The 26418-nt window shown below is 40.2% G+C and overlaps 2 protein-coding genes across 2 annotated transcripts in view; one reads left to right on the top strand and one right to left on the bottom strand.

Moving 5' to 3' along the window:
• Positions 1–26418, top strand: part of LOC131439654 (uncharacterized) — a 211035-nt gene that overhangs the window by 24692 nt on the left and 159925 nt on the right. The gene's annotated exons all lie outside the window — the stretch shown is intronic.
• Positions 870–7936, bottom strand: LOC131439653 (uncharacterized). Its single transcript, XM_058610942.1, has 2 exons — positions 7029–7936; positions 870–3432 (listed from the first exon to the last, which is right to left on the bottom strand). Exon 2 carries the CDS (start codon positions 3428–3430, stop codon positions 1859–1861), a length of 1572 nt encoding a protein of 523 aa, XP_058466925.1. The 5' UTR covers positions 3431–3432; positions 7029–7936; the 3' UTR covers positions 870–1858.

The raw sequence follows: 26418 nt of genomic DNA, 5'->3' as shown, positions 1-26418 counted from the left end.
TGCCAGATCGTCGTAATCAGAAGGAGCAATGTGAGGAGAATACGGCGGGTGCCACAAAATATCCCACTTGTGCATTTCCAAATATTTAATAATGACTCATGTCGCGAAAGTCTTGAAAAATATTTGGAAAACCAGATGCCAGAGAGTAGTAACGTCATTCCCGTAGATTGGTATTTTTCTCGGAAGCTCTCGCGGTGAAAAGCTTTTTTTTTGCTCTTCAGACAAAACTAGTTTCCGTAGTTCTTCGTTGATAAATTCAAATTTCCGTAGATTTCCGTATAAAACAATCCAATTTTCGTAGATTTTGTCTACGGATCTGTTCGTATCCGTAGATCTACGGAGATTTCCGTAGATCTGACATCGCTGGACATGAGGCCGAACTCCTACCGGTATCAGTTCATAGGGCACCAAATTGTCTTTCTTTTAAATCATTTACATGGATTTTAATCGTACAGTTAGTGCTTGTTGAGCTAATTTAACTGATTCTGCAAGTTTCTTCTGCATTTGATTCGGATCTTCATCGAGTAATTTCTCTAACTGTGTCAGCCGTCAGAGCGACTGACTGTTCCCTGTCGCAAATTCTTTTTAATTTGCCTTAAGACTTTACGATTAAAGTTTTCGGATATCCGGGGAGAAGCAAGTAGGGCATAAGAGCGGAAGTACGCTTTTATGCTGGCTACGGTTCTCCAGCGGACTGTACCTGCGAAGGGAAAGGAAGAAATATTTGTTGAAGTAAATTATACTTATACAATTCTCTTCTTAGAGAGAATTACTTCCTGGGCGATGATGCTTCCTTCTAGGGGAGGATGACTTCTTCTGGTGGGGGCTCGTCCGGGAATTTTCTTTCTAGTGATGAATGCGAACGACCGTTTTCTCTGGTAACTGATGACTGATTTATTTTTAATTTCCTTAAACTATATATACATGAATCTTATGGTAAAATATTAAAGATGTTGCACGACATGCAGTGCAACATTTATTACTATCTCCCTTTCTCCTTAGATGCTGACGTTACCATTCGTCAGCACGGTAAACAAATTCCTGGTGCCTCACTACTACATAAAGATTTGATTAGATGGTTGCACTTGCATTTCGTGCTATCCCACTCTATTCCCTAACGGCTGCAAGGGCCCTCCTAGAAGGTTCAAGTTCAAGTTCAAATCTTGCTTAGCCGTCCTATCTAAACATATGCGGCACCTTATCTGTATGCTTGAAGAGCATGTTAATTATTTCACCAGATGTTTCCATGACGGTTACTAGATCGTCGATTTATTGCATCCTTCGTTAGAGATGCATTTATGACTTTATTACCACAACCCTCCGAGAGCAAGTTCTAACCGATATTTGTTATCGTTCCCTTTTGGAGTTTGTTTATGTTTTGTTCCTTCGCATTTCGTCATGGTCCTTGCTAGTTAATTTACATTGCCATCAGCACCAGCTTATCTGGTGTCTCGACCCGAACTTAGGCTTCCGCCGCTATATGAATCAGTGCAATATTAATGCATACGGGATGCGAGATTTGATGGGTAAATAACAGCTCTCATGACTGCGCTGGGAACGAACTATCGGGACAATTACTTCCCATGATAAGTGCTCCTTTAAGCACGTATTTTTTTTAAATTTTCGTTTCTTTTGGTTGATAAATAAAGTCTATTAATGCCATCATCTGATTAATGCGAATGTAGCAAACACTACGCTCGACATTTCTGGCCCCGTAAATCTTCCTGAAGAATTACCTTTATTGATAATCGAGCGACTGTCGTGGAATATTGGTGTTTACTCTTAAATTTTCAAATTGTGTTCGTCCTCTCTGTTAAGTTTATTATTCCTATAAATAATTGCAAAGACCTTATTTTTTTTATAACGAGCTTTCAGCTGTATTTCGCGGAAGTGGAAACAAACACTCCGCCGGTCTTCTGGAATTTCGTGTTGTATTACATTTTTTAACTCGTAGATAAATATATACTACCACATACATAATACCTAACAATCCTACACCCACTAATACATATTCAATAATGGGTTCACCTATATCTTGTTCCTTATAATCATCCGTTGTTATAGTGAAAATTTTGTTGTCAAATGGATTCGCAGGCTTATTTAATTCTGCTAATGCCGTTTCATTCTTCTCTAAATTGAAATTAATCTGAATTCTTTCTTTAAAGAATAAGTTTGTCCGCCTTTCTTCCCTATTCACGAATCCATATATAACACTCTTATTATTTTGGATTTTACAATCGAAATCTAATTTAACTACAGCCACCTTGTATGGTGGCGCTATAATAGAATTCTTGCAGTGAATTATAATACTAGTTGTGTCGCTGGCGAAGTAAAGCACCTGGTTCTCATCCGTGAGTGAAATCATCTCGGCGTATGGTGGCGATAGGTGCGTAATATTGCAGTGGCTTTTCGAAAGTTTGTGTGCCACTAGTCCAGATACGCAGTCAAGCTCCTTATGAACCGGGCTAGGTTCCACGATAAAATGAGTTTGGTTCATCCGTACTGGTTCCGTAGTTGGGTAGAAATATTCCCCGTTATGGTCAATCAGTATGCGTGGTTTTCCTATATCAATGATGGCATGATTTTCCATATGAGGTACAGGAATAATTCGAAACATTTCGTACACTGTTTTGCTGACAACTACAGTGTACATTGCGATTACGATAGTCCCATTGATCTGCTGCGTTTCATATTTTACCAATGAGGATTGTCGAAGAACTGTTAGTCCTGCTGGCAATGTTGACGAGATGTTGTCGAACGTTGCGGTAAGTTCTTCCGTCGAAAGTGGATATGATCTCATCCTTTTGTACTTGTGAAGCACTGCGTCAATAGTCTCTCGAGAAAGCATGATTATCTCGATCAAACGACTTTCCAAGTACTCCGTTTCACCTAGGGCGTACTTTTGCTTCAGGTGGTTTGTTTCCTTCATCAGACCGTAGAATTGATCGTTTAAGGTATTTCCCATCTCAGTGGTCTTTCCATTTAATTGAACTAACGACTCAGATAACTGATGTATTTTTTCATTGTCGTGCATTCTCATTGCTTTTAGTTCAGTTTCGATGTCATTTTCACCGAATAGGAAGCTCCACAAGAATCCAAATATCCCTTTTGAGCGTCGAGATCTTGTTCGCTCATAATCAATTTCGGAAATTGCATCCGAGCATAATTTGTCGAAGACGCTCAAAATTCTATTCATATTTTCATTTTTTATGTCCTTGGTCATGCGCTTCCTTGTTGCTGACATATTACATCTTATGCCTTCGATCAATTCCCGGTCTTCATTCGGCGATATCGACGTATTTATATTCGTCCGCCATATGCCCCGTTTCATAAAAGTAGTTCCTATGTGGTCGAGAAATACCCCATCTTGCTCGACCGGTGTTACTAATAAGGAATTCGCCGTGCTGAGAACTGCTGCTGTAGTTAACATAGCTGCAAGTACAGAACGAGGAGAAAAACGAATAACTGGTCTTTTCTTTTTGCCCGATTGAGAAATATTGTTAATTTCTCGTTTCATTTCAATCCGGTGATCTTCAAACTTAGGATCAGCGGATTCAGTTTCAGATACGTGCATTATTACATGCTCTGATTCTTGTTTACTTTGCGTCGGCTCAGGAGTTAAATCCTTCCTCTCGACGTCCAATATCGCGAGTTTAGCAACTGCGCGCCTAAAAGTACCTTTTCCGGTGATAACTTCAGCTTGTCTAGCTACGCCATCATCAGAAATGATTAATTTGACAACACGTCCTTTCAACCACCGTCCAGGTGGTTCTTCATTATCTACCATTAAGACTATATCATCAGTCTTAATTGGTTTGACATCTCCAGTCCATTTCTCTCTGGTGATAAGTGTTGGAAGATACTCTTTCTTCCATTTATCCCAAAATACCTTCATGGCGTGTTGAATCCTTGCCTGCGAGTTCTTATCGTAAGGTTTTGGATCAATCTCGAAGGGTGGTGCATATTGTCCCGGCCTTCCTAAAATCGCATGGAAGGGGGTTAATAGCTCATCATTCACATCCTTTAAAGCTCTATGTATCAAAGGACGTGAATTAACGAACCACTCCGCTTGAATAAAGGCTGATCGCAGCACTTCACTCGTAGGTGTCCTTTTAGACATATCGTCTATCATGACACCAAGCGCCTTCTTTACTATTCCTATTAACCTCTCCCATACGCCTCCAAAATGTGGAGCCGCTGGAGGGTTAAACACCCATGAAATTTCTAACTCTGCGGCTTCTCCTTGTCTCATTCTTGTGTCGAGTTCTTGTAGGAGGCGTTTCAACTCTCTTTCGGCTCCAACGAAATTAGTTCCGTTGTCGCTGTAAAGCTGAGTTACTTTACCTCTGCGACACTGAAAATTCCTAAAGCATACGAAAAAGGCATCGGTACTCAAATTTTCTGCCATTTCGATGTGTATCCCTCTAGTAACTAGGCAGGTGAATATAACACCCCATTTTTTTTCCTTGCCATTTCTACCCCTTTGAACGTAAAACGGTCCGAAATAATCCACTCCACTAAACTGGAATGGAAACGAATTTAAATTAGTTCGTACCTGCGGGAGAGGCGCCATTCTAGGTACTGCTGCATGAGCTGTATTCAGAATGCATTTCTGACAACAACTTTTTACATTTTTTAATACAGCTCTCGCGTTTATAATATAAAAACGTAGCGCCAGATTGCTTATAACAATTTCATCTGCTTGATGGTAGCATTCCTCATGATAACGCCTCACAAGCAGATTAGTTATATGGCCTTTTTGAGGTAATATTATGGGGTATTTTTGCTCATGGTTTACATGAGCACTATACTCCAATCTACTTCGTGCCCTCATGACCCCATTTTTGTCGTCTATGAAGGGATATAATTTCCTCAAGCAGTCTTCCTTGGGCACATAGTCCCTTGTTTGTTTTCTCTCCTCTTCGTTTTGAATATCATATCGCGGCATATTTTTCATTTCCTTTGAAAACGCTTCTATTTCAGCAATTTTGAACATTAACCTTTTTTTTTTTTTTGTCTTTCATCGTCCAAGCAGGATCCAAGTTATGTTTGGAAGTAATAAAATTGATATTTTCCATTCAAAATATTAGTCTCTGCATACTTTTCTCCAAACAGAGAATGCCCTGACATCTATAAATTTGATGTTTGAATACTTTGTGCCGTTTTTTTTTTTGAAAATATCTTCCAATTCAGTCCAATCATTAACGAGCGAATTCTTCAATCGAACATTTTTCCACAGTCGGAGGTGGTTCGCTACCTGGTTCCTCATTCGACACACAAAGGTAGCTTGGGAACCAGTCCTTATTTCTCTTGATTCAGGAGGGGTTTGCGAATTCGAGCGCAATGAAGGAGTTGTACCTGATCGACTTACGGATGCACATACCAACGACACACATGGCGGTGAACTTGTTTCTTTGAGCAGTTTACCCAAATTGTTGCCTGGTAGTGGTTCTGGTATAGGTAAGGAGTTCAGAGAACGTCGAGGCGTTAATCCATATGATTTGGCACTTCGTATAATTTTTTCATCTGATGATCCACCCACGGAATCTTTCTTAAACGTAAAATTATCCGACGTTAACCCCCCGTGTAGTGGCATGATGATATAATTATTTGTATCTTTACTATTGCCATCCAACTTGGCATAATAAACCAATTCCCTTTTCCATTCATATTCAAAGGGTACACTGAAGGCTTCATCGAGAGCATTGACAGGAGCGGTGACTTTTCTCTTAGTCACCATCGTAGACATAGCTAATACTTTAGCGTTGTTGTCAAATGCATTCCCAGGTGCTGGTGCCATACCAACAACAGATTTCATTTTGTTCTGTTCGTCGGAAGATCCTAATGTGACACTTCTCACCGAGGCAACCACATTTTCCCCATATGCTTCCGTAGACGACCAAAGATTTGCTTCCAGTTCTTGGACTTTTTCAGAATTTGTGAAATCGGAAATCGAACTTGAGGATCTTGGAGAACTTAACATTCCGTTCTCTCTACCAGCGACGTCCTCATCGAATCCGACAAAATCATTTTCATTACTATCACACTCTAACTCTTCAGAATCGCTTGTGTTCTTTTCTGAGCCAGTGGTTATTGTAATTCCAGTTGTTCCACCAGTCGTACTTGGCTGCAGCATATCATATCGGTGCAGCTTTGGTTGTTGCTCCATTCCTCTGGCATTACCGATAATCTTAGGCAAGGTTTCATAATAACTTTTCCATTCAATCGAGTTTCCTGAATTTACTGACATTGCGTCTTCTTTCATGCTCGTATTCTGAATGGAAGTCACGAGGGATAACATGGTCCTCTCGTGTATTCTCATCAGCTCAATAATTGCCCTGCTGCTGCCATTTTTTGCTTGGAGTGCCATATTTGTCACTTCCAAGTCCTTCGTCATTGCAGCGTATTCCTTTTTACGCTGCTGGCATTTCATACAGTACCAGTCCTCTGGTCTTGGTGGCCGTTTATCAAGATTCACACAAGATAAATGGAACCACCTATCGCACTCATCGCAAGTTATCATTTCGACCATTGCACGATCTTTCTTCGTGCAAAGGCGACAATGTCCATTTGGATTAGCCACAAACTCCATTTTAGTACAGAGAATTGCTATGTTAATCTATTTAGAAGTTCCCGCAACTCAAATTATCTACTGCTGATGGCAATGATAATAATATTTTTTTTTTTCAACAAATATTCTCCAAAATAGTTTAAAGCAACTATTCCAGAGTCTTTTGATAAAGCTTAAGCAAGTTAAAAGAATTTGCGATACGCTCCTCTCTGGAGCCACCAAAATGTCAGCCGTCAGAGCGACTGACTGTTCCCTGTCGCAAATTCTTTTTAATTTGCCTTAAGACTTTACGATTAAAGTTTTCGGATATCCGGGGAGAAGCAAGTAGGGCATAAGAGCGGAAGTACGCTTTTATGCTGGCTACGGTTCTCCAGCGGACTGTACCTGCGAAGGGAAAGGAAGAAATATTTGTTGAAGTAAATTATACTTATACAATTCTCTTCTTAGAGAGAATTACTTCCTGGGCGATGATGCTTCCTTCTAGGGGAGGATGACTTCTTCTGGTGGGGGCTCGTCCGGGAATTTTCTTTCTAGTGATGAATGCGAACGACCGTTTTCTCTGGTAACTGATGACTGATTTATTTTTAATTTCCTTAAACTATATATACATGAATCTTATGGTAAAATATTAAAGATGTTGCACGACATGCAGTGCAACATTTATTACTATCTCCCTTTCTCCTTAGATGCTGACGTTACCATTCGTCAGCACGGTAAACAAATTCCTGGTGCCTCACTACTACATAAAGATTTGATTAGATGGTTGCACTTGCATTTCGTGCTATCCCACTCTATTCCCTAACGGCTGCAAGGGCCCTCCTAGAAGGTTCAAGTTCAAGTTCAAATCTTGCTTAGCCGTCCTATCTAAACATATGCGGCACCTTATCTGTATGCTTGAAGAGCATGTTAATTATTTCACCAGATGTTTCCATGACGGTTACTAGATCGTCGATTTATTGCATCCTTCGTTAGAGATGCATTTATGACTTTATTACCACAACCCTCCGAGAGCAAGTTCTAACCGATATTTGTTATCGTTCCCTTTTGGAGTTTGTTTATGTTTTGTTCCTTCGCATTTCGTCATGGTCCTTGCTAGTTAATTTACATTGCCATCAGCACCAGCTTATCTGGTGTCTCGACCCGAACTTAGGCTTCCGCCGCTATATGAATCAGTGCAATATTAATGCATACGGGATGCGAGATTTGATGGGTAAATAACAGCTCTCATGACTGCGCTGGGAACGAACTATCGGGACAATTACTTCCCATGATAAGTGCTCCTTTAAGCACGTATTTTTTTTAAATTTTCGTTTCTTTTGGTTGATAAATAAAGTCTATTAATGCCATCATCTGATTAATGCGATTGTAGCAAACACTACGCTCGACAAACTGTTTGTCTTCGATTTTTTTATTTGTCCAGAGTGAGGACTATGTTCAACGCTGAAATCTTCTTTCTTGAAACGTCGGAACCATCCATTCTATCTGCACTTTTCTTTCAATTAAAACAAAAAACCAGAACTTCCCGTAAATGTGAAGCTGAAAACCATTTCGCCGAAAATCGTTTCGCCGAACACCATTTCGCCGAGGGGGTCATTTCGCCGAAAGGGTCATGTCTCCTGTATGTTATGTCTCCTGTATAACTGATGTGGCGGAGCCACGAAACCGAAGCCAAGATGGCTCGGCGGCACAAAGCCTTAATTTTCTTTGGTTTAGTTAGGTCCGAACGAGCACATGAACCAAAATGAAAATAAACTAACATATTTTCATTTTAACTTAATAAACGGAAAAGACCACATACATTTGCCTGATAGATACACCTATGCAATTGTTTTGATGCTTAGTAGCTAATAGTCAATAAGTTGTCTTTGGAATTCCGTTCTGAGGTTCATGAGGTGCAATCTTTATTCAAGAAGACAAGAATCAATTTTCATTCAAGAAGAACAATTTTAGGTCAAGAAAACAGGCGTTTACGTTATCATATTTCATTTGTCTTTATTTTAAATCAATTCCAATTACGATTTGAAGACGAAGTTAGGATTCGGCGAAATTACTCTTTTGGCGAAATGGCCTGTCTACTGTCTACTGCATTTCTCCAAGTATCATTGCAGTATTCTGGTCAGAGCTCTGACTGGACATTGCAAACTCAATTATCACATGGCTACTATTCAACGTGCTGAGTATTACTCGTGTGATTTGTGTGAATGCGATTATGGTACTTCATATCATCTGATATGTAACTGTCCCGCATTGACGCAGCTACGTATCCGGGTTTTTGGTTCTCCATACATGGTTGAGTCTGTGTATGCGGAGCTAAAATTGAAGGATATTCTCTCGTTTCTCACCCAATGTGGTAAGGAGCTATAGTCAGAAGGGTTCATCGTTCTTCCTGGAGTGAATGGATCCCTTCTGTATTCACCTTAAATAGGGTTTAGCAGATTGTTTGGCATCCTTTAGGGGGTACCGAATTTACTTCTGCTCGTACATACTGCGAGTCGTTCTGCATTCTTCCGGGAGTGCAGAATGGTGTCGCTTTTGTAAGATCTCTAAATCCCCTCGGGGGTTGGAGGTTTGATTAACAGCAGACTGTTCGGGACCTCGTAGAGGTTCAGAATTTACTTCTGCTTCCACTAAATGTGATCCTCAGCAGATTGTTCAGCATCCCTTTGGGGTGCAGAATTTACTTCTGCATTTATGTGTTTTTGTGTCGTAAATTTTTCCCATCCTCCTAGTCCAACCCTCACCATTTCCTTTCAATCCTTCCCTCTTATACATCGGGAAAATGATGCTAAAAACAAATTGATGGCAAGTCACAAATATCCAAATATCAAGGGGAACGTGCCATTTGAGCCAATTTGTTCTGATTCCTGATTCCATGCCATTTCAAATAAATTTCAATCCTTTGAAATCCTTTCATTCTGTCATTCAAAATTACACATCGGTAGCAAACATTCCTATGTGCATCTGGTTCTGCAACACGAATAGAACCACGTGCACATGTGTGCTCAATGACAATGAACTCGGTTGCTGCTTCAAATCCGAGCTCAGGTTTTCGTTTTCTTTGCCGCGTGCACGAAATCCAACACGGCCTTATATGTGCATGTGTTGTGTTTCCTTTATCAATACGAGCACATGTTCGTACAGGTGCATTTAATATTTTAGTTTGAACATTCTGCCACTCATCACCTTGTAATCTCACTGCAGGAACTCTTATTCGGAAGAAATAAAGGAATATGAACTTTCATTTAAACCTAAGTATGTGAAAGTAACTCAAGCTATGGCTGAGAAAAGTGTGTTCAATTTTAAAGTTTTGACCACACACCTCCGGCATCGAAAACCGGGGAATCATATAGCCAAAGTCGATTTGTTTGGACATCAACTGACAAGGCCTATCGATTAGAAATGATTTGAGTCAAGTTTCATTTTTTTTCTGTGTTTTGAATCGCTGCTCCACACAACAATTCACCATTATTCCGGACAACACTTCAGGAACTTTGTACGAGACCAGAAGACATTTCATTTGAATCTAAGTTGGTGAAAATCGACCATCTCCGAGAAAATTTAAACGTTACTTACACATATACACAGACAAACATTGTACGTACTCGACGACTGAGTCCAACCAAAGGGTTTTCAAAATCGTCCAAGTTGGATTGTTGCATCTCTATATTAAATAAATGTTTCTAAGTGGAACCTGCATGGAACCGATGTTCTGAAACGAGTTTTTTGTTGTTCCCACAGGATTGTGGTAACTTTTCATTCAACAAACAAAATGGAAACTATCGGATAATGCGAAAGAGTTAAATTTCGTGGTTGGCTCACTTTAGAAAAATTGTATATTGACGTAAATAATATAATATCCTGAAGAAATATTACCATAAACAAGAAGTAATCCCGAGTAGTCTCGAGTAATCCAGAGTAATCAGATTTTAAAAGTATTCGAGTAATCCAGAAATAATCAGGGTAATAATGTAAGTAATCGAAGTAACCCATTTCGAGACTGGCAAGTAATTCAAGCTGTTGAAAACCCTTGGTTTATCTGGATTGGCCCACTTTGACAATATGAAAATATCAGATGCCCAGCCGATGAAACACACACACACACACACTGCTTTATGTTGACAATGGAATCAGTGCTTTCAAATGCTTCCAAAATTGTCCATACTGGTTATAAATATTAATTATATAATTAAAATAATGTCAAAGATACAAAAAAATGCTTGTGGATGGGAATTTAAAGCAGAAAACAAATTTTTTCATTACATTGTGAGAAAACTTGGCAACCATGCGATACGAAATTAGATGAAAACAAGACGCCATGAGGTAAATTGGTTGCAAATATTCATCTCATATTTTTTAAGATTGCTATTGCTTAGTGGGTAATTTTAGAAGTTTTCAATTGTTGATTAAACAAGTGAAAAGTTAACATTACGAATTATGAAGTCATTCAACATTGAATAGTGATGTTATTATTTGATCACTATATGTTTAGAGAGTAATCAATAAAAAATATTCAGTAACATGACGAACTGTTAAGCTTGAGACGAAATTGTTTCCTAAATTGGAAAGTTATTTTTAAATGAAAAAAAACGATCGATGAAGGATTTAGACAAATTTTCTAATGGGAAAATATGACAAAAACTTAAATAAACGTTTTAAAACATTTCACAGTTTTGTTCAGGTATGTTGAAAGATATGATTCATGTTCAAAATTGGGTTAGGAGAAACGCAGTTGTGACAGTACAAAATATAAAACTGCGTTAAATTTTTTTACACATTTCTCTAAATCTCTTCGTTCAAGTGAATCATCTTTGGATAATTGAAAAATGAATGTGATTTTTTTCAAATAACTATTTATTGGAATATGAGTTAAAATTAAATTATTAAGATTTAAATTGGGTATTCAGCCACAAGTGGTGACTTTTCTGCCCTATTATATATATGACTTGGTTATTACCATGAAGACATCGTACGGGTAGTAATTCAGATTTTCAATTCTGATAGCTAACCTGAAGTGTGCGATCAGTTAAATAATTTTGAATCATTTTGATCAAATAAATAGGAAACTGGAAATCAGACATTTTTGCTATTAAACTTTTGTGCCAAACACTGCCGAATGCTTTTTCTATGTCTAGAAGAGCAACTCTAGTGGACAACCCAGAAGATTTATTTGCTTTTATCATGTTCGTTACTCTGACAAGTTAATGAGTAGTTGAATGTTCATGACGAAATCCAAACTGCTCTGGTGAAAAATTGAATTCTCATTTATATTAGACATCATTCTCGACAAGATAATTTTTTCAAAAAGTTTACTGATAGAAGAAAGTAAGCTAATTGATCGATAACTTGATCTTTCTGCTGGATTTTTATCAGGTTTGACGATAGGAATTACTTTAGCATTTTTCCATCTTTTTGAGAAGTGTTAAGCTAATGAAAAACGCTTAAAATTTAAACCAAGTGACTCAAGGCAACATCGGGAAAATTTTTAATAAGAATATTAAAGATTCCATCATTACCAGGAGCCTTCATGTTTTTCAGTTATCTAATAATTGACTTAATTTCATCAAAATTCGTCTCAATAATGTCATCTTGTAATAACACTTGAGTTGAAATATGATCATATTTCAGTGAGACTTCATTTTCAATAGGACTCACAACGTTCAAATTGTGGACACTCTCGAACTGCTGAGCAAGTTTTTGAGCTTTTTCGCCAATTGAAAGAAGTATTTAATTTCCTTCCTTGAGAGCAGGAATTGGTTTCTGAGGTTTCTTCAGAACCTTAGAAAGTTTCCAGAAAGGTTTAGAATATGGTTTAATTTGTTCAACTTCTTTAGCGAAATTTTCATTATGCAAAAGAGTAAATCTATGTTTAATTTATTTTTGTAAATCCTTAACTATGTTTTTCATAGCAGGATCACGATTAAGTTGATATTGTCGTCGACGAACATTCTTCAACCGAATGAGCAGTTGAAGATTGTCATCGATGATAGGAGAATTTAATTTAGTTTGAGCTTTACGAACTGAAATATTTCTTGCTTCGATAATGTAATGTGATGATTATCAATTGCTGTGTCGATGTCCGCAGAATTTTCTAAAATAGTTTCATGATCCAAATGGTTTTCAATTCATCCTCACTCAATTTTAAAGATCGATCATTCCAATTTAAAATATTCAAATATTTATTTAACATAACTGTTTAATTTTAAATGCATTATAATATTATTTGCAATATGACATCCGATTTGAAATGCTTCAAAAAGTGATAAAGTCGAATGCATTCGGATGATCATTTGAAAAAGTTGATCTTACAGGTAGATCATTTTATTTTCAGTTATATCGCCTAAATCGACTTCGTTTAAAGAAGTAAATGGCATTGAAGGATTATAGGTAGGTAGATTTCTACTTGTTACACTAGTGTAACTGCCATTAGAAGAAGATGATTTGGCCGATCTACCTATTAATAAATTGTGTTCGTTAGAAGATGAACTGGAAGGCGTTCCTGTGTTTTGATTATTTACATTAGAAGAATTTCTACCTTTTTACATTAGAAGAATTTCTACCTGTTACCAAAGCGTAACTGTCATTAGAAGATGATGATGACGAAGTCGATCTATCTGTCGATAAGTTGTTTTCGTTAGAAGACGAATTGGAAGGCGTACCTGTTGAAGTGTATTAGGTAAAGTTCATGAGAACTTCCAGAGCGTGGTTTAGAAGTACCATTCGCTCTTTTTTTCGTATTACTTGGGAAGGGGCAAAACCAAGCAATTCTTTTAGTCCATTTTTAATTTCATCAGTACTTTGATCATTTTATAAGCCTTTCAAGACAGCCTTGAAGGGTTTGTCTGATTTTATATCATATGAATAAAAGTTATGAAGTTTCTTGGACAAATATCGGATAAGACGTTCATAATCTTCCAATCCATCAACCAAGACTCGACATTCTCCTCTTCTCGTCCGATTCGAAATGAGACTTTTACTTCCGGGAGAAAAGTAGAAAGCTCAGTACGGAATGCTTTGAAATCGGAGATCATCACCGTCTCGGGTGGTATAGATTGTTGTTTCTTCCCAGAACGAGTCTTAGTCTTGAAAAAGACTGATTATATTAAAATATCACTCTTTGTATAGCCTTGATAAAGGCTGACTAATTGTTAGTCTTTCAAAAGACTGCTAGTGATTCAGGTAGCCTTAAAAAAGACTGAAGTTTTGAATCAATGAAACTCTAGGTAGCCATAAAAAAAATTCCAGGAGCCAAGAGTTATACGCGTGCGGTGCGAACGACTATTCAACACCGACTGATGAATGTGATTTATTTCAGTGTAATACTCGATACATCCGAAAACCAATAACCTGTTCAGTTTATCATATAAACATGCATTGTTCATCAAATCGGCCTGTTTAGTAAGAAAATGGGCTCGATTTCCGTCACCCGGTGGATACGTGTTCCCTTACAATGTCATCACTTCTGCCTACATATGACATAAAATATGCAGTTGATGATGAACTTACAACACAATTTAAGTTTGCCATGAGATACGAACTATTGGAAATCGAAAGCATTGCTGATAAATCGCTACTTGAAAAAAATGCCGACAAGGGACGCGGACGAAGCGAGCCCACCACCACCTCTCCGGAATACCCAGACGGGACTTACTGAGAAAAAACTCCATGCCAGGGATCTACTTGGCGTCCGCTTTAATGTACATATCGTCGACTATTACGATACATTTCGGCTGCACGGGGTTTGGCCAACGTATTCTGTTTATTGGTTCGGTTCGATGCCTTTTTTATCTCGAAGACATAAAGTCCAGCCCATTGCCGTTTCAACCTTCCGAGTGAACGGACGTGCTTTGTGTTTACTGCGAAAGCGTTGAAAACCAGTGCCGTGTGTGATAAAGTGACCGGACGATCAAAACTAGATTGCTATTGTGTAATAGACAATAGTGCTTTTTCCTGTGAGAGGTTTTATGCACATTATATACTGAAGCAGTGTATTGTTGTGAGCGGACGATCGAAACAGTACCGTTAGCCGGTGATTGTTCGATCGATCAAAACAGGCCCAGCGGTGTACGTGATATCACTGTGCGGATTAAAAAAGAGTGTGCTTTTTCCTCTCGGAGGTTTTTTGCACACCATCGCAGCGGCGATACGCCGATCGACGAGGGCTAGGCCTTGGTGGCCCCCGTTGGATTTAAGTTAAGTATCATTATTTAGTTTTTTTTTCCTTCCTGCATTCGACTGTTCTATTTCTCCCCGATTCACTTATTTCTGTGCGGAGGTAGCTCCGCAACATGTCTAGTGTAAATTCTGACCCCCCCGTTCCCGATGATCAAATGGAGACTTCCCTTGACTATAAAAAGTCTCGCCTAAAGAGCTATCCGGATGGGCTCGCACTACCGGCCGGTCCTTATGCGGTCTATTTCCGGACCAAATCGAAAGAAAAAAAATTAAATATTTTAAAAATATCGCGGGACCTGTCCTCGCGATACAATACTATAAAAAGTTTTGATAAGATACGTCCAGACAAGCTCAGGGTCCTGTTTACCAGTTCAAAACAGGCTAATGAGCTCGTTCAAAATGATCCTTTTACGCGGGAGTACCGCGTCTACGTGCCAGCTCGCGAAGTAGAAATCGACGGTGTGGTCACCGATTCGAGTTTGACTTGCGAGGACGTTCTTAAGTACGGGGCGGGTTGTTTTAAAGACCCCTCACTTAAGAATGTCAAGATACTGGATTGCAAGCGATTGCATTCAGTATCGATCGCCGGGGATGGAACAAAGTCCTATCCCCAATCAGACTCTTATCGTGTGACCTTCGCCGGTTCTGCTTTGCCCAACTACATCCTCTTGGACCGGGTTCGTTTGCCTGTTCGCCTATTCGTACCCCGAGTAATGAACTGTACTAATTGCAAACAACTGGGGCATACAGCTACCCATTGCAGCAATAAGCCACGTTGTGCTAACTGTGGGGAAGCTCATGCGGACGGCTCTTGCGGTAAGGATGCTGAAAAGTGTCTCTACTGTAAGGAGGGTCCGCATGACCTCTCTGATTGTCCCGCTTACAAACTGCGAGGTGATCGAATGAAGCGTTCCCTAAAGGAGCACTCCAAGCGTTCTTTCGCAGAGATGCTTAAAAGTGCCACCCCTCCTAAACAGACAATGAACCCATATGCCTGCTTGTCAACTGACGAGAGCGATTCTGACGACCCTTTGGAAGGTCCATCTTCGGCGGTCCCTCATAGCTGTAGGAAAAGAATAAATAAATCCTCTCATAAGCTACCTAGTAAGGGTTCGAAGGTGTCTTCCGAAGGGCTTCGAAAAGTTACAGCTAACGGGAATCGGGACACAACACCGAAGCAAAAAGCTCCTGGTCTCGGAAAACTCAATTCCGAGATGGAATTCCCACGACTTCCCGGGACTACAAAATCCCCAAGCGTCCCAGAAAATCTACCAGAGAACCAACTAGGTGCTGGACTTATCAAGTTCTCTGATGTTGTGGACTGGATTTTTACAACTTTCAATATTTCAGACCCTCTTAGAAGCATTTTAATTGCTTTCATGCCAACAGTAAAAACATATTTGAAGCAGTTGACTGCAAATTGGCCCCTTCTCTCAGCGATTGTATCCTTCGATGGCTAAATCATCCACCGAGGTCACGGATCTAATCACTGTTTTACAGTGGAATTGCAGAAGTATCATCCCAAAAATAGATTCTTTTAAATTTCTAGTAAATAATCTGAAATGTGACGCATTTGCATTGTGCGAAACTTGGCTAACTTCTGAAATATCCTTAAACTTCCACGATTTTAACATTATTCGCCTGGATCGAGATGTTCCCTATGGAGGAGTACTTTTAGGGATCAAAAAGTGCTATTCTTTTTATCGAATTAACCTCCCCTCGATACCAGGTATTGAAGTTGTCGCATGTCATGTTACAATCAAAGGTAAGGACCTTTGTATTGCTTCCATCTACATTCCCCCTAGAGCCTTGGTTGGGCATCGGCGGCTCAGTAATATCATAGAGCTCCTTCCCGCACCGACGTTGGTTTTAGGAGACTTTAACTCACACGGTACGGGATGGGGCTGTCTTCACGACGATAACAGATCAGCTATGATCCATGATATTTGCGACAACTTCAATATGACAATCTTGAATACGGGAGAAATGACACGGATTCCTGCACCACCAGCAAGACCAAGTGCGCTGGATTTATCCCTTTGCTCGACATCGCTACGGTTGGATTGCACGTGGGAGGTAATTCCTGATCCCCACGGTAGTGATCATCTACCGATCGTAATATCAATCACCAGCGGCTTAAAACCATCGAAGACAATCAATGTTTCGTATGACCTCACACGAAATATTGATTGGAATAGCTATGCGACCTCGATATCTGAGAAACTTGAAAGAACTCTACAACTTCCTCCGGAGGAAGAGTACACGTTTTTGGCCGGCTTGATTCTCGATACTGCGATTCAAGCTCAGACGAAACGTGTACCCGGCGCAAAAACTAACATCCGTCCTCCCAACCCGTGGTGGGACAAAGAGTGCACAAATTTAAACGCGGAGAGAGCCTCCGCGTATAAAAAATTCAGAAAAAATGGAACACCTGATAATTACCGGAATTACGCGGAGTTAGACGTTAAAACTAAGAACTTGATTAGAGCCAAGAAACGCGGTTACTGGCGTCGTTTTATAGACGGCTTAACGAAAGAAACATCTATGAGCACTCTTTGGAACACAGCCCGACGAATGCGCAACCATAACACCACGAATGAAAGCGAGGAATACTCCAACCGCTGGATATTCGATTTCGCTAAAAAAGTATGCCCAGACTCTGTTCCGGAACAGAAGATCACCCGCGCCGCGACACCAAATACAAACGAATCACCGTTTTCGATGGTAGAGCTTTCACTTGCACTTTTGTCATGTAACAATAAAGCCCCGGGATTAGACAGAATAAAATTCAACTTGTTGAAAAATCTGCCTGACCCCGCCAAAAGGCGCTTGCTGAATTTATTCAACAAGTTCCTCACGGGTAATATTGTCCCACACGACTGGAGACAAGTCAGAGTTATCGCCATCCAAAAACCAGGGAAACCAGCCTCCGATCACAATTCGTATCGGCCGATTGCTATGCTTTCCTGTATCCGGAAATTGTTCGAAAAAATGATTCTGTTTCGTCTAGACAATTGGGTCGAAACTAATGGTTTACTTTCAGATACACAATTTGGTTTCCGCAGGGGCAAAGGAACGAACGATTGTCTTGCGTTGCTCTCAACAGAAATTCAAATGGCATTTGCTCGTAAAGAACAAATGGCGTCAGTTTTCCTAGACATTAAGGGGGCTTTTGACTCAGTTTCTATAAATATCCTATCTGAGAAGTTGCATCAGCATGGTCTTTCGCCAGTTTTGAACAACTTTTTACATAATCTATTGTCTGAGAAACACATGTACTTTGCGCATGGTGATTTGTCGACAATACGATTCAGCTACATGGGTCTTCCTCAGGGCTCATGCTTAAGCCCCCTTTTATACAATTTTTACGTAAGTAATATCGATGAATGTATCAACACATCTTGCACGCTAAGACAACTTGCCGACGACAGCGTTGTGTCTATTATAGGACCCAAAGCTGCCGATCTCCAAGGACCATTACAAGATACTCTCGACAACTTATCATCATGGGCTCTTCAAATGGGTATCGAGTTCTCTACGGAGAAAACTGAGCTGGTTGTATTTTCGAGGAAGCGAGAACCAGCACAATTACAGCTTCAACTAGGGGGTGAAACCATAGCTCAGGCCTTCACATTTAAATATCTCGGGGTCTGGTTCGACTCCAAAGGCACCTGGGGATGTCACATTAGGTATCTGAAACAAAAATGCCAGCAGAGAATCAACTTTCTTCGTACAATAACCGGATCATGGTGGGGTGCCCACCCAGGAGACCTGATCAGGTTGTATCAAACAACGATATTGTCCGTGATGGAATACGGATGCTTCTGCTTCCGATCAGTGGCGAACACTCATTTCATCAAGCTGGAAAGAATTCAGTATCGTTGTTTGCGTATTGCCTTGGGTTGCATGCAATCGACTCATACGATGAGCCTCGAAGTGCTGGCGCGGCGTTAGACGTTAAAACTAAGAACTTGATTAGAGCCAAGAAACGCGGTTACTGGCGTCGTTTTATAGACGGCTTAACGAAAGAAACATCTATGAGCACTCTTTGGAACACAGCCCGACGAATGCGCAACCATAACACCACGAATGAAAGCGAGGAATACTCCAACCGCTGGATATTCGATTTCGCTAAAAAAGTATGCCCAGACTCTGTTCCGGAACAGAAGATCACCCGCGCCGCGACACCAAATACAAACGAATCACCGTTTTCGATGGTAGAGCTTTCACTTGCACTTTTGTCATGTAACAATAAAGCCCCGGGATTAGACAGAATAAAATTCAACTTGTTGAAAAATCTGCCTGACCCCGCCAAAAGGCGCTTGCTGAATTTATTCAACAAGTTCCTCACGGGTAATATTGTCCCACACGACTGGAGACAAGTCAGAGTTATCGCCATCCAAAAACCAGGGAAACCAGCCTCCGATCACAATTCGTATCGGCCGATTGCTATGCTTTCCTGTATCCGGAAATTGTTCGAAAAAATGATTCTGTTTCGTCTAGACAATTGGGTCGAAACTAATGGTTTACTTTCAGATACACAATTTGGTTTCCGCAGGGGCAAAGGAACGAACGATTGTCTTGCGTTGCTCTCAACAGAAATTCAAATGGCATTTGCTCGTAAAGAACAAATGGCGTCAGTTTTCCTAGACATTAAGGGGGCTTTTGACTCAGTTTCTATAAATATCCTATCTGAGAAGTTGCATCAGCATGGTCTTTCGCCAGTTTTGAACAACTTTTTACATAATCTATTGTCTGAGAAACACATGTACTTTGCGCATGGTGATTTGTCGACAATACGATTCAGCTACATGGGTCTTCCTCAGGGCTCATGCTTAAGCCCCCTTTTATACAATTTTTACGTTAGTAATATCGATGAATGTATCAACACATCTTGCACGCTAAGACAACTTGCCGACGACAGCGTTGTGTCTATTATAGGACCCAAAGCTGCCGATCTCCAAGGACCATTACAAGATACTCTCGACAACTTATCATCATGGGCTCTTCAAATGGGTATCGAGTTCTCTACGGAGAAAACTGAGCTGGTTGTATTTTCGAGGAAGCGAGAACCAGCACAATTACAGCTTCAACTAGGGGGTGAAACCATAGCTCAGGCCTTCACATTTAAATATCTCGGGGTCTGGTTCGACTCCAAAGGCACCTGGGGATGTCACATTAGGTATCTGAAACAAAAATGCCAGCAGAGAATCAACTTTCTTCGTACAATAACCGGATCATGGTGGGGTGCCCACCCAGGAGACCTGATCAGGTTGTATCAAACAACGATATTGTCCGTGATGGAATACGGATGCTTCTGCTTCCGATCAGTGGCGAACACTCATTTCATCAAGCTGGAAAGAATTCAGTATCGTTGTTTGCGTATTGCCTTGGGTTGCATGCAATCGACTCATACGATGAGCCTCGAAGTGCTGGCAGGCGTTCTTCCACTGAAAAACCGGTTCTGGGATCTCTCATATCGTTTGCTCATTCGATGCGACATTTTGAATCCTCTGGTGATTGAAAACTTCGAAAGGTTAGTTGAGCTTAACTCTCAAACCCGTTTTATGTCCTTGTATTTTGATTACATGGCTCAGAATATTAATCCTTCTTCGTTTGTTTCCAACCGTGCTCATTTCTTGGATACTTCTGATTCTACTGTGTTTTTCGACACATCCATGAGAGAAGAAATTCGTGGAATTCCGGATCACGTGCGCCCTCAAGTGGCCCCAAATATTTTTTATAATAAATTTAGAACAGTCAACTGTGAAAAGGTGTTTTACACTGACGGATCAAACATCAACGAGTCCACAGGCTTCGGCATCTTCAATCAAAACATCACCGCTTCTTACAAACTCAGTGATCCGGCTTCAGTTTACGTCGCAGAATTAGCTGCTATTCAGTACACCCTCGAGATCATTGAAACCATGCCCAAAGACCATTACTTCATTGTCACGGACAGTCTAAGTTCAATAGAAGCTCTCCGGGCAATGAAGCCAGGAAAGTATCCCCTATATTTCCTGGGGAAAATACGGGAACATTTGAGAACTTTATCTGAACGGTCTTATTTAATATCGTTAGTCTGGGTCCCTTCGCATTGTTCCATTCCGGGCAATGAAAAGGCAGACTTATTGGCTAAAGTGGGCGCATTGGAAGGTGATATTTATGAAAGACCAATTTGCTTCAATGAATTTTTCAGTATTTCTCGTCAGAAAACTCTCGAAAGTTGGCAAACTTCATGGACGAATGACGAACTGGGACGATGGCTACACTCCATTATCCCTAAGGTATCGACGAAACCTTGGTTCAAGGGGATGAACATGAGTCGTGATTTCATTCGCGTTATGTCACGGCTCATGTCAAATCACTATACATTCAACGCACATCTCCGGCGTATCGGGATCGTGGAGAACGGGCTCTGCACCTGTGGCGACGGTTATCAGGACATCGAGCATGTCGTGTGGTCGTGCGTAGAGTATCGTGACGCCAGGTCGAAGCTACTGGAATCCCTCAGGGCCCGAGGTAGACCGCCTGAGGTGCCGGTTCGGGATGTGTTGGCGAGTCGGGATAGTTCATATATGCTTCTCATATACCAGTACCTCAAACACATTGATATACAAGTGTAATGTGTTATTCCTCGCTCAGAAAATATAATCTCCACCTACAGGTTCGACACTAACATCCGCCCGATTCTCTCGATCCCCGTCCCTGTTCACCATCTTCATTGGAATTAACAAGATCTTTTTTTTTGTCACTAACTTTTTCGTTCCCCTTTCCCTGTTTTTTCACCATCTCGATGGCAACTAATTAGATCTCTGTCGTTTTCAAACATTTTGTTCCCACACCCCTTTTTTACCCCGTTTCCCACAATATTTACTTCTTTTTTTTCATTCTCTTCCGTAACATCACCATCACCGGAAGACCGCTCCAGTCAATGACCAGCATGCGGGCCACCCGCCGGGCCTTCGTAGCCTGGGGGTGTTTCCCGCGGACCCTCACGGACCGAAGAATGCGGCCAACATAGAAAATTACCATCGCCATCTGGAATCATCTCATCCTAAATTCAATTCACCGGCCACTACCGATCGCCAGATACTATATTACATAATGATACTACTCTAGTTTTAAGTTAGACGATAATTAAGATTAGTAAATACCCTTGGCATCTTAGAGCTTAAGCAGTGTGCCTTAATATTATATTATATTATTGAATATAAAGTCCAGCCCGCTTCATTGTCTGCTGGATGAACCAGACGGAAGAATTGGGCTTTTTGGTCATGTACCGAAGCAAACAGTTTGGATTGCGCTTGAAGCAAACCCTCAACTTTCTTGCGAAATGCTACTCTGATTTCTACACTTCTGCTGGCGCTCGTCGCGGGGTCCACTTAAATGATTTTACCATACGAGACAAATTTGAATTGTCGAAATTTCCGGTTCAGCCATTCCGATCTCGTAGAGCTGAGTCGAATGATACATAACACTAGGGGTCTCCGGGGCTTCTACATCCATTGTATAGAGAAAATCCAGAAACAACTATAGTGACTACAGTACTATTGGGCATACCCTAGCATTGCATTCTGTCTGTAAGTTTTCAAGGACAGTTATTCCATTTAATAAATTTCCCGTACCTTAGTATTTTGTTTCGGAAAAATATATACAGTTCCTTTTGGTCGAAGCCTCACTTCTTGCACGAAGCAGCTTCTTGCACTCTCAAGAGCGTTCATGAGATAACACCCGAACCCTAGCAGCAACGGATGCTGCTGATGTGCAGCCACCGCCATTGCAGCACCTAAACGTAATCTTCGAGAAACAACGAGCTCGAGTAGAAGTTGGCCAAAGAAGACAATCTCATTATCATCATTTGGTGTGCGCTATATTTATTCTGAAAAGAAAGTTCAACTTGCTAATGTGAGGGATGAAACTGAGCTAGAACAGTCACGATATCAAGTAGGTGGACATTTTGGCGTGTCGGATAGTGCAAGATGAGCAGGGAAGAATTTTGGGTAGCTCACCGGGGGGGTTTCACAACAGCATGGAAAGTTTTCGATTACGTAAGAAATTTCAAATTTCTTTCCAAGCTGTCCAATGCACACAGTAGGAAGAAGCTCATTATGACAGCATGACAGGGGAAGGAAACTTTGGTGAATGTTGGATTCTTATGTTCACCGCCACTCACCATCATTAAGCTATTGTGTCGGAGTTCAAGGTTGCACCGTGCTTGGCTGTGGTGCCACAGCTCAGCACCTATCGTACTGTCTTGGAATTAAGCGAGAATTTCTAGATTGCGAAAGGTTGTTAAAAAAAATAATCAATGAGTTCGAAGCTCTACGAAGAAGAGTGCTCTAAAAAAATCAAAAGTCCCTTTTGACGATTTGGTCTACTAGGAAACAATAAAGTTGCCGATTGAGCCGATTTTTTAAATAAATTTTGTCACCCTTTTTCTAGGGGGAGAGGAGCTTCCATTTCCCTTCTGCGAGGATTTGAGGGGCACTTCGCTCGTGGTTCGTCTCGTCATCCATTGCCGCATCGATGGTATTGTTGTCGATTTCCGTCTTCTTTTCATTGATAGTTGCTGTAGATGCACCTTGTTGTACATTGGTTGCAATTGCTGGTTGGTTGGAGGGTAAGTTGTTAACTTCAGCTGCTGCACTTTGTTCTAAAGGGGATGATGATGCATTCGTTGAAGGGGATGTGCTTCATTGTTGTTGGTGGCTGTCACAGGTGTACTGGGGTTGCTTGGGGTTGGTGTGAAGGAAGCACCGTTGTCCTTTGGTATAGTTGTCTCCTTGTCCGGTTTATCACATGGCTTCCCGTAGTGAACAGCTTTTTGGCAATATTGCCATGTGGCCATCTGATTGTCAATCTCTCTGTATTGGGACATAGTCTTGCGAATATAAGGATCGATGACGCTTAAGGGAAGATCATGCACCCGCACTTCTATAGCACTATCTTCCATATATACTGGAATGTTGTACTTAATGTTCTCGTGCCCCACATAATGCACATTGTTATTGTCTTTTTCGAATTGAATTGCATCCAACTTTTTATAAAACTGGATGCAAACAACATTATTTGTCTTATTGCATTGAAGTAAATGCACACGTTTAATGTCAAGATGCATTTGCTCCTTAAGCAACCCTTCAAGTTCTCGTATCGAAGGTCGAATTTTGCACTGCCTGAATTCAACAACGCGGCTTTCTCAGTCAAATGGATATAGGCAAACGATTTGTTTGTAAAATTGCCCGACGTTTCGGCCGTTTTTGATGGCCTTTTTCAAGGGAAATTTGGTCTAATCGTTATTGTCAGTCTCGTTGATTTCCAATGGTGGGATGTCTGTTGTCTATTTACGGTAACATATATAAAATAAACTAAGTTCGTTAAGGAACTTTTCATCGGATAGCACTATTGCCCCAGAGTTTGGTGATTGCATACACATGTGTGTATGTGACAGATAATGTCAATCAGTTTTCTCGGAGATGGCTGAACTGATTTTCACAAACTTAGATTCCAGTGAAAGGTCTTATGGATTCATAAAATTTTCCTGAAGTTTATTTGAATCCGAATTCCGGTTCCGTAATTACAAGTAAATATGTGCAAATTTATTAATAAATGCGCACTCAATTTTCTCGGAACTTTCTTAACTAATTTTTCAAACTAAGAAGCAAATAAAAGGTCTTAAAATTCTCTAAAAAGACTCAGATCCAGATCCGACTTCCGGTTCCGGTATTACAGTGCGATTGGTGAAAATTTTCAATTTCCTTAGAATTTTTTCACAAGCAATGGCGAAATGAAGTGCACATTCATATAAAACTAAACTAATGTTATCTAGTTGACAGATCTTGTTTGTTAGTGAATATATGAAACTACTTTGGGACTACTAGTCCCAGGTTTCCGCTTTCGAAAACACCGATAATAGTGAAGAAAATCCCCAAAAAGGGGACAGATGTAGCGTGATGGATAAGTCGATGCCTTTCACTCAGCCCGCCTGGATTCGATACCCAACCCCGCACATAGGGTCAGAAAGTTTTTCTGGCCCGAAGAGGTGAAAGATCTTAAGGTTAAAACTTCTATAATCGGAACAAAAAGAAATCCCCAAAAAACGGAAATCAATTCGATTTCTGTACTTTGCGACGGTTAAGCCGATTTGACGATGCAACACTAGTACGCGACCCCCGATGAACGACCAAAATGGTTAAAGCTGGGGTAAAATAAATTATATAAAAAATAGTACGCGACGGTACGTGCGGCTTTGCTCCGTTCGCAGCGTGCTTTGTTCAATTTCGTATAGCGTGCAGGGTTGCTACATCAAAATTTTTATTTTTCGGGTTAAAAAAATGTAAATTTTCTTATTCTTTTATTCAATTTGTACCTACTTGTTAGTGTTATAACGATGCTTTTCTATAAAAGTACACTTATTGCCTTTCTCATATAGAAAGGTTATGCCATCACTTGAAAACACGACTATTGAAAATTGGCCCGGAGGGCCAAGTGTCATATACCATTCGACTCAATTTGAGCTGAGCAATGTCTGTGTGTGTGTATATGTGTGTATGTATGTGTGTATGTGTCAAATTATCTCACAAGGTTTTCTCGGGGATGGCTGAACCGATTTTGGCAATCAAATCTATAGTCATTATCAGTAGGCAACTAAACAAACCGATTCCGGCTATCCTGGTTCCCGGTATCCGTTTCCGGAAGTACCGGAAATAGTGATCACATATACCAAAATGGATCTCACTCACTTTTCTCAGTGATGGTTTGACCGATTTTCACAAATTTTAATCAAATGAAAGGTCTCGTGATCCCATACGGAATTCTTGATTTTCTTCCGGATCCGACTTCCGGTTCCGGAGTTATAGGGTAAAGTGTCTTCAATATTGTACACCGTCTCTTAAGCCCGTGAAACAAAAAACAAAACCTGTTTTAATCCACCTAGTGGTGTAACGATGCCTTTCTCATATTACTAATATTTTCAAAAATATCACCAGAAAATTTTGTGAAGAATTTTTTTTCAATCTTGATTAAAATAAGAAACTCTCTTTGGTTATAAACTAACATAACCTTTTCAAATTGCAAACAGTTATGTCAAGTTGATAAGAATTTTTCTTTATTTTGCATCGTCGCACTAAATGATTAAACACACTTTACCCTGAAACCGGAAATCGGACCAGAACGAAATTAAACAGCAACCTATAAGACTGTAGGAACTTTCATTTGAGCCTGTTTGTGGAAATCGATCAAATCATCTCTGCGAAAATTGAGTGAGTCTCGTTTTAAGCTTTTTGACTACTACTTCTGGTACTTCTGGAGCCAGGAACTTGAAACCAGTATAACGAAAGTCGATTTGTTTAGTAAGTAACTAATATAGCCTACAAATTGAATCAGTTTTAAGACAAATCTAGAAGAATTTTACTCTTCGTCGCTCTAAATGACGGTGTGAAATTCAATAGCAACCTACAGGATTACGAGATTTTTTATGAGTGACATTATTTGACACATACCCACACATCCACATACATTGCTCAGCTCGATGAACTGTGTCGAATTATATAGAACACTTAGCCTTTCAGGTCAATTTTTCAAGTGATTGTATAAACTTTCTTTATGAGAAAGGCAATAAGTGCACTTTTATTGAAAAGCATCTTCAACATGATTTTGTATTAACACTAACAAGT

Source organism: Malaya genurostris, chromosome 3, assembly GCF_030247185.1.
Source record: "Malaya genurostris strain Urasoe2022 chromosome 3, Malgen_1.1, whole genome shotgun sequence".
Lineage (NCBI taxonomy): Eukaryota > Metazoa > Arthropoda > Insecta > Diptera > Culicidae > Malaya > Malaya genurostris.
Note: the sequence above shows the minus strand (reverse complement) of the source record. Positions and strands in the feature narration are given on the sequence as shown.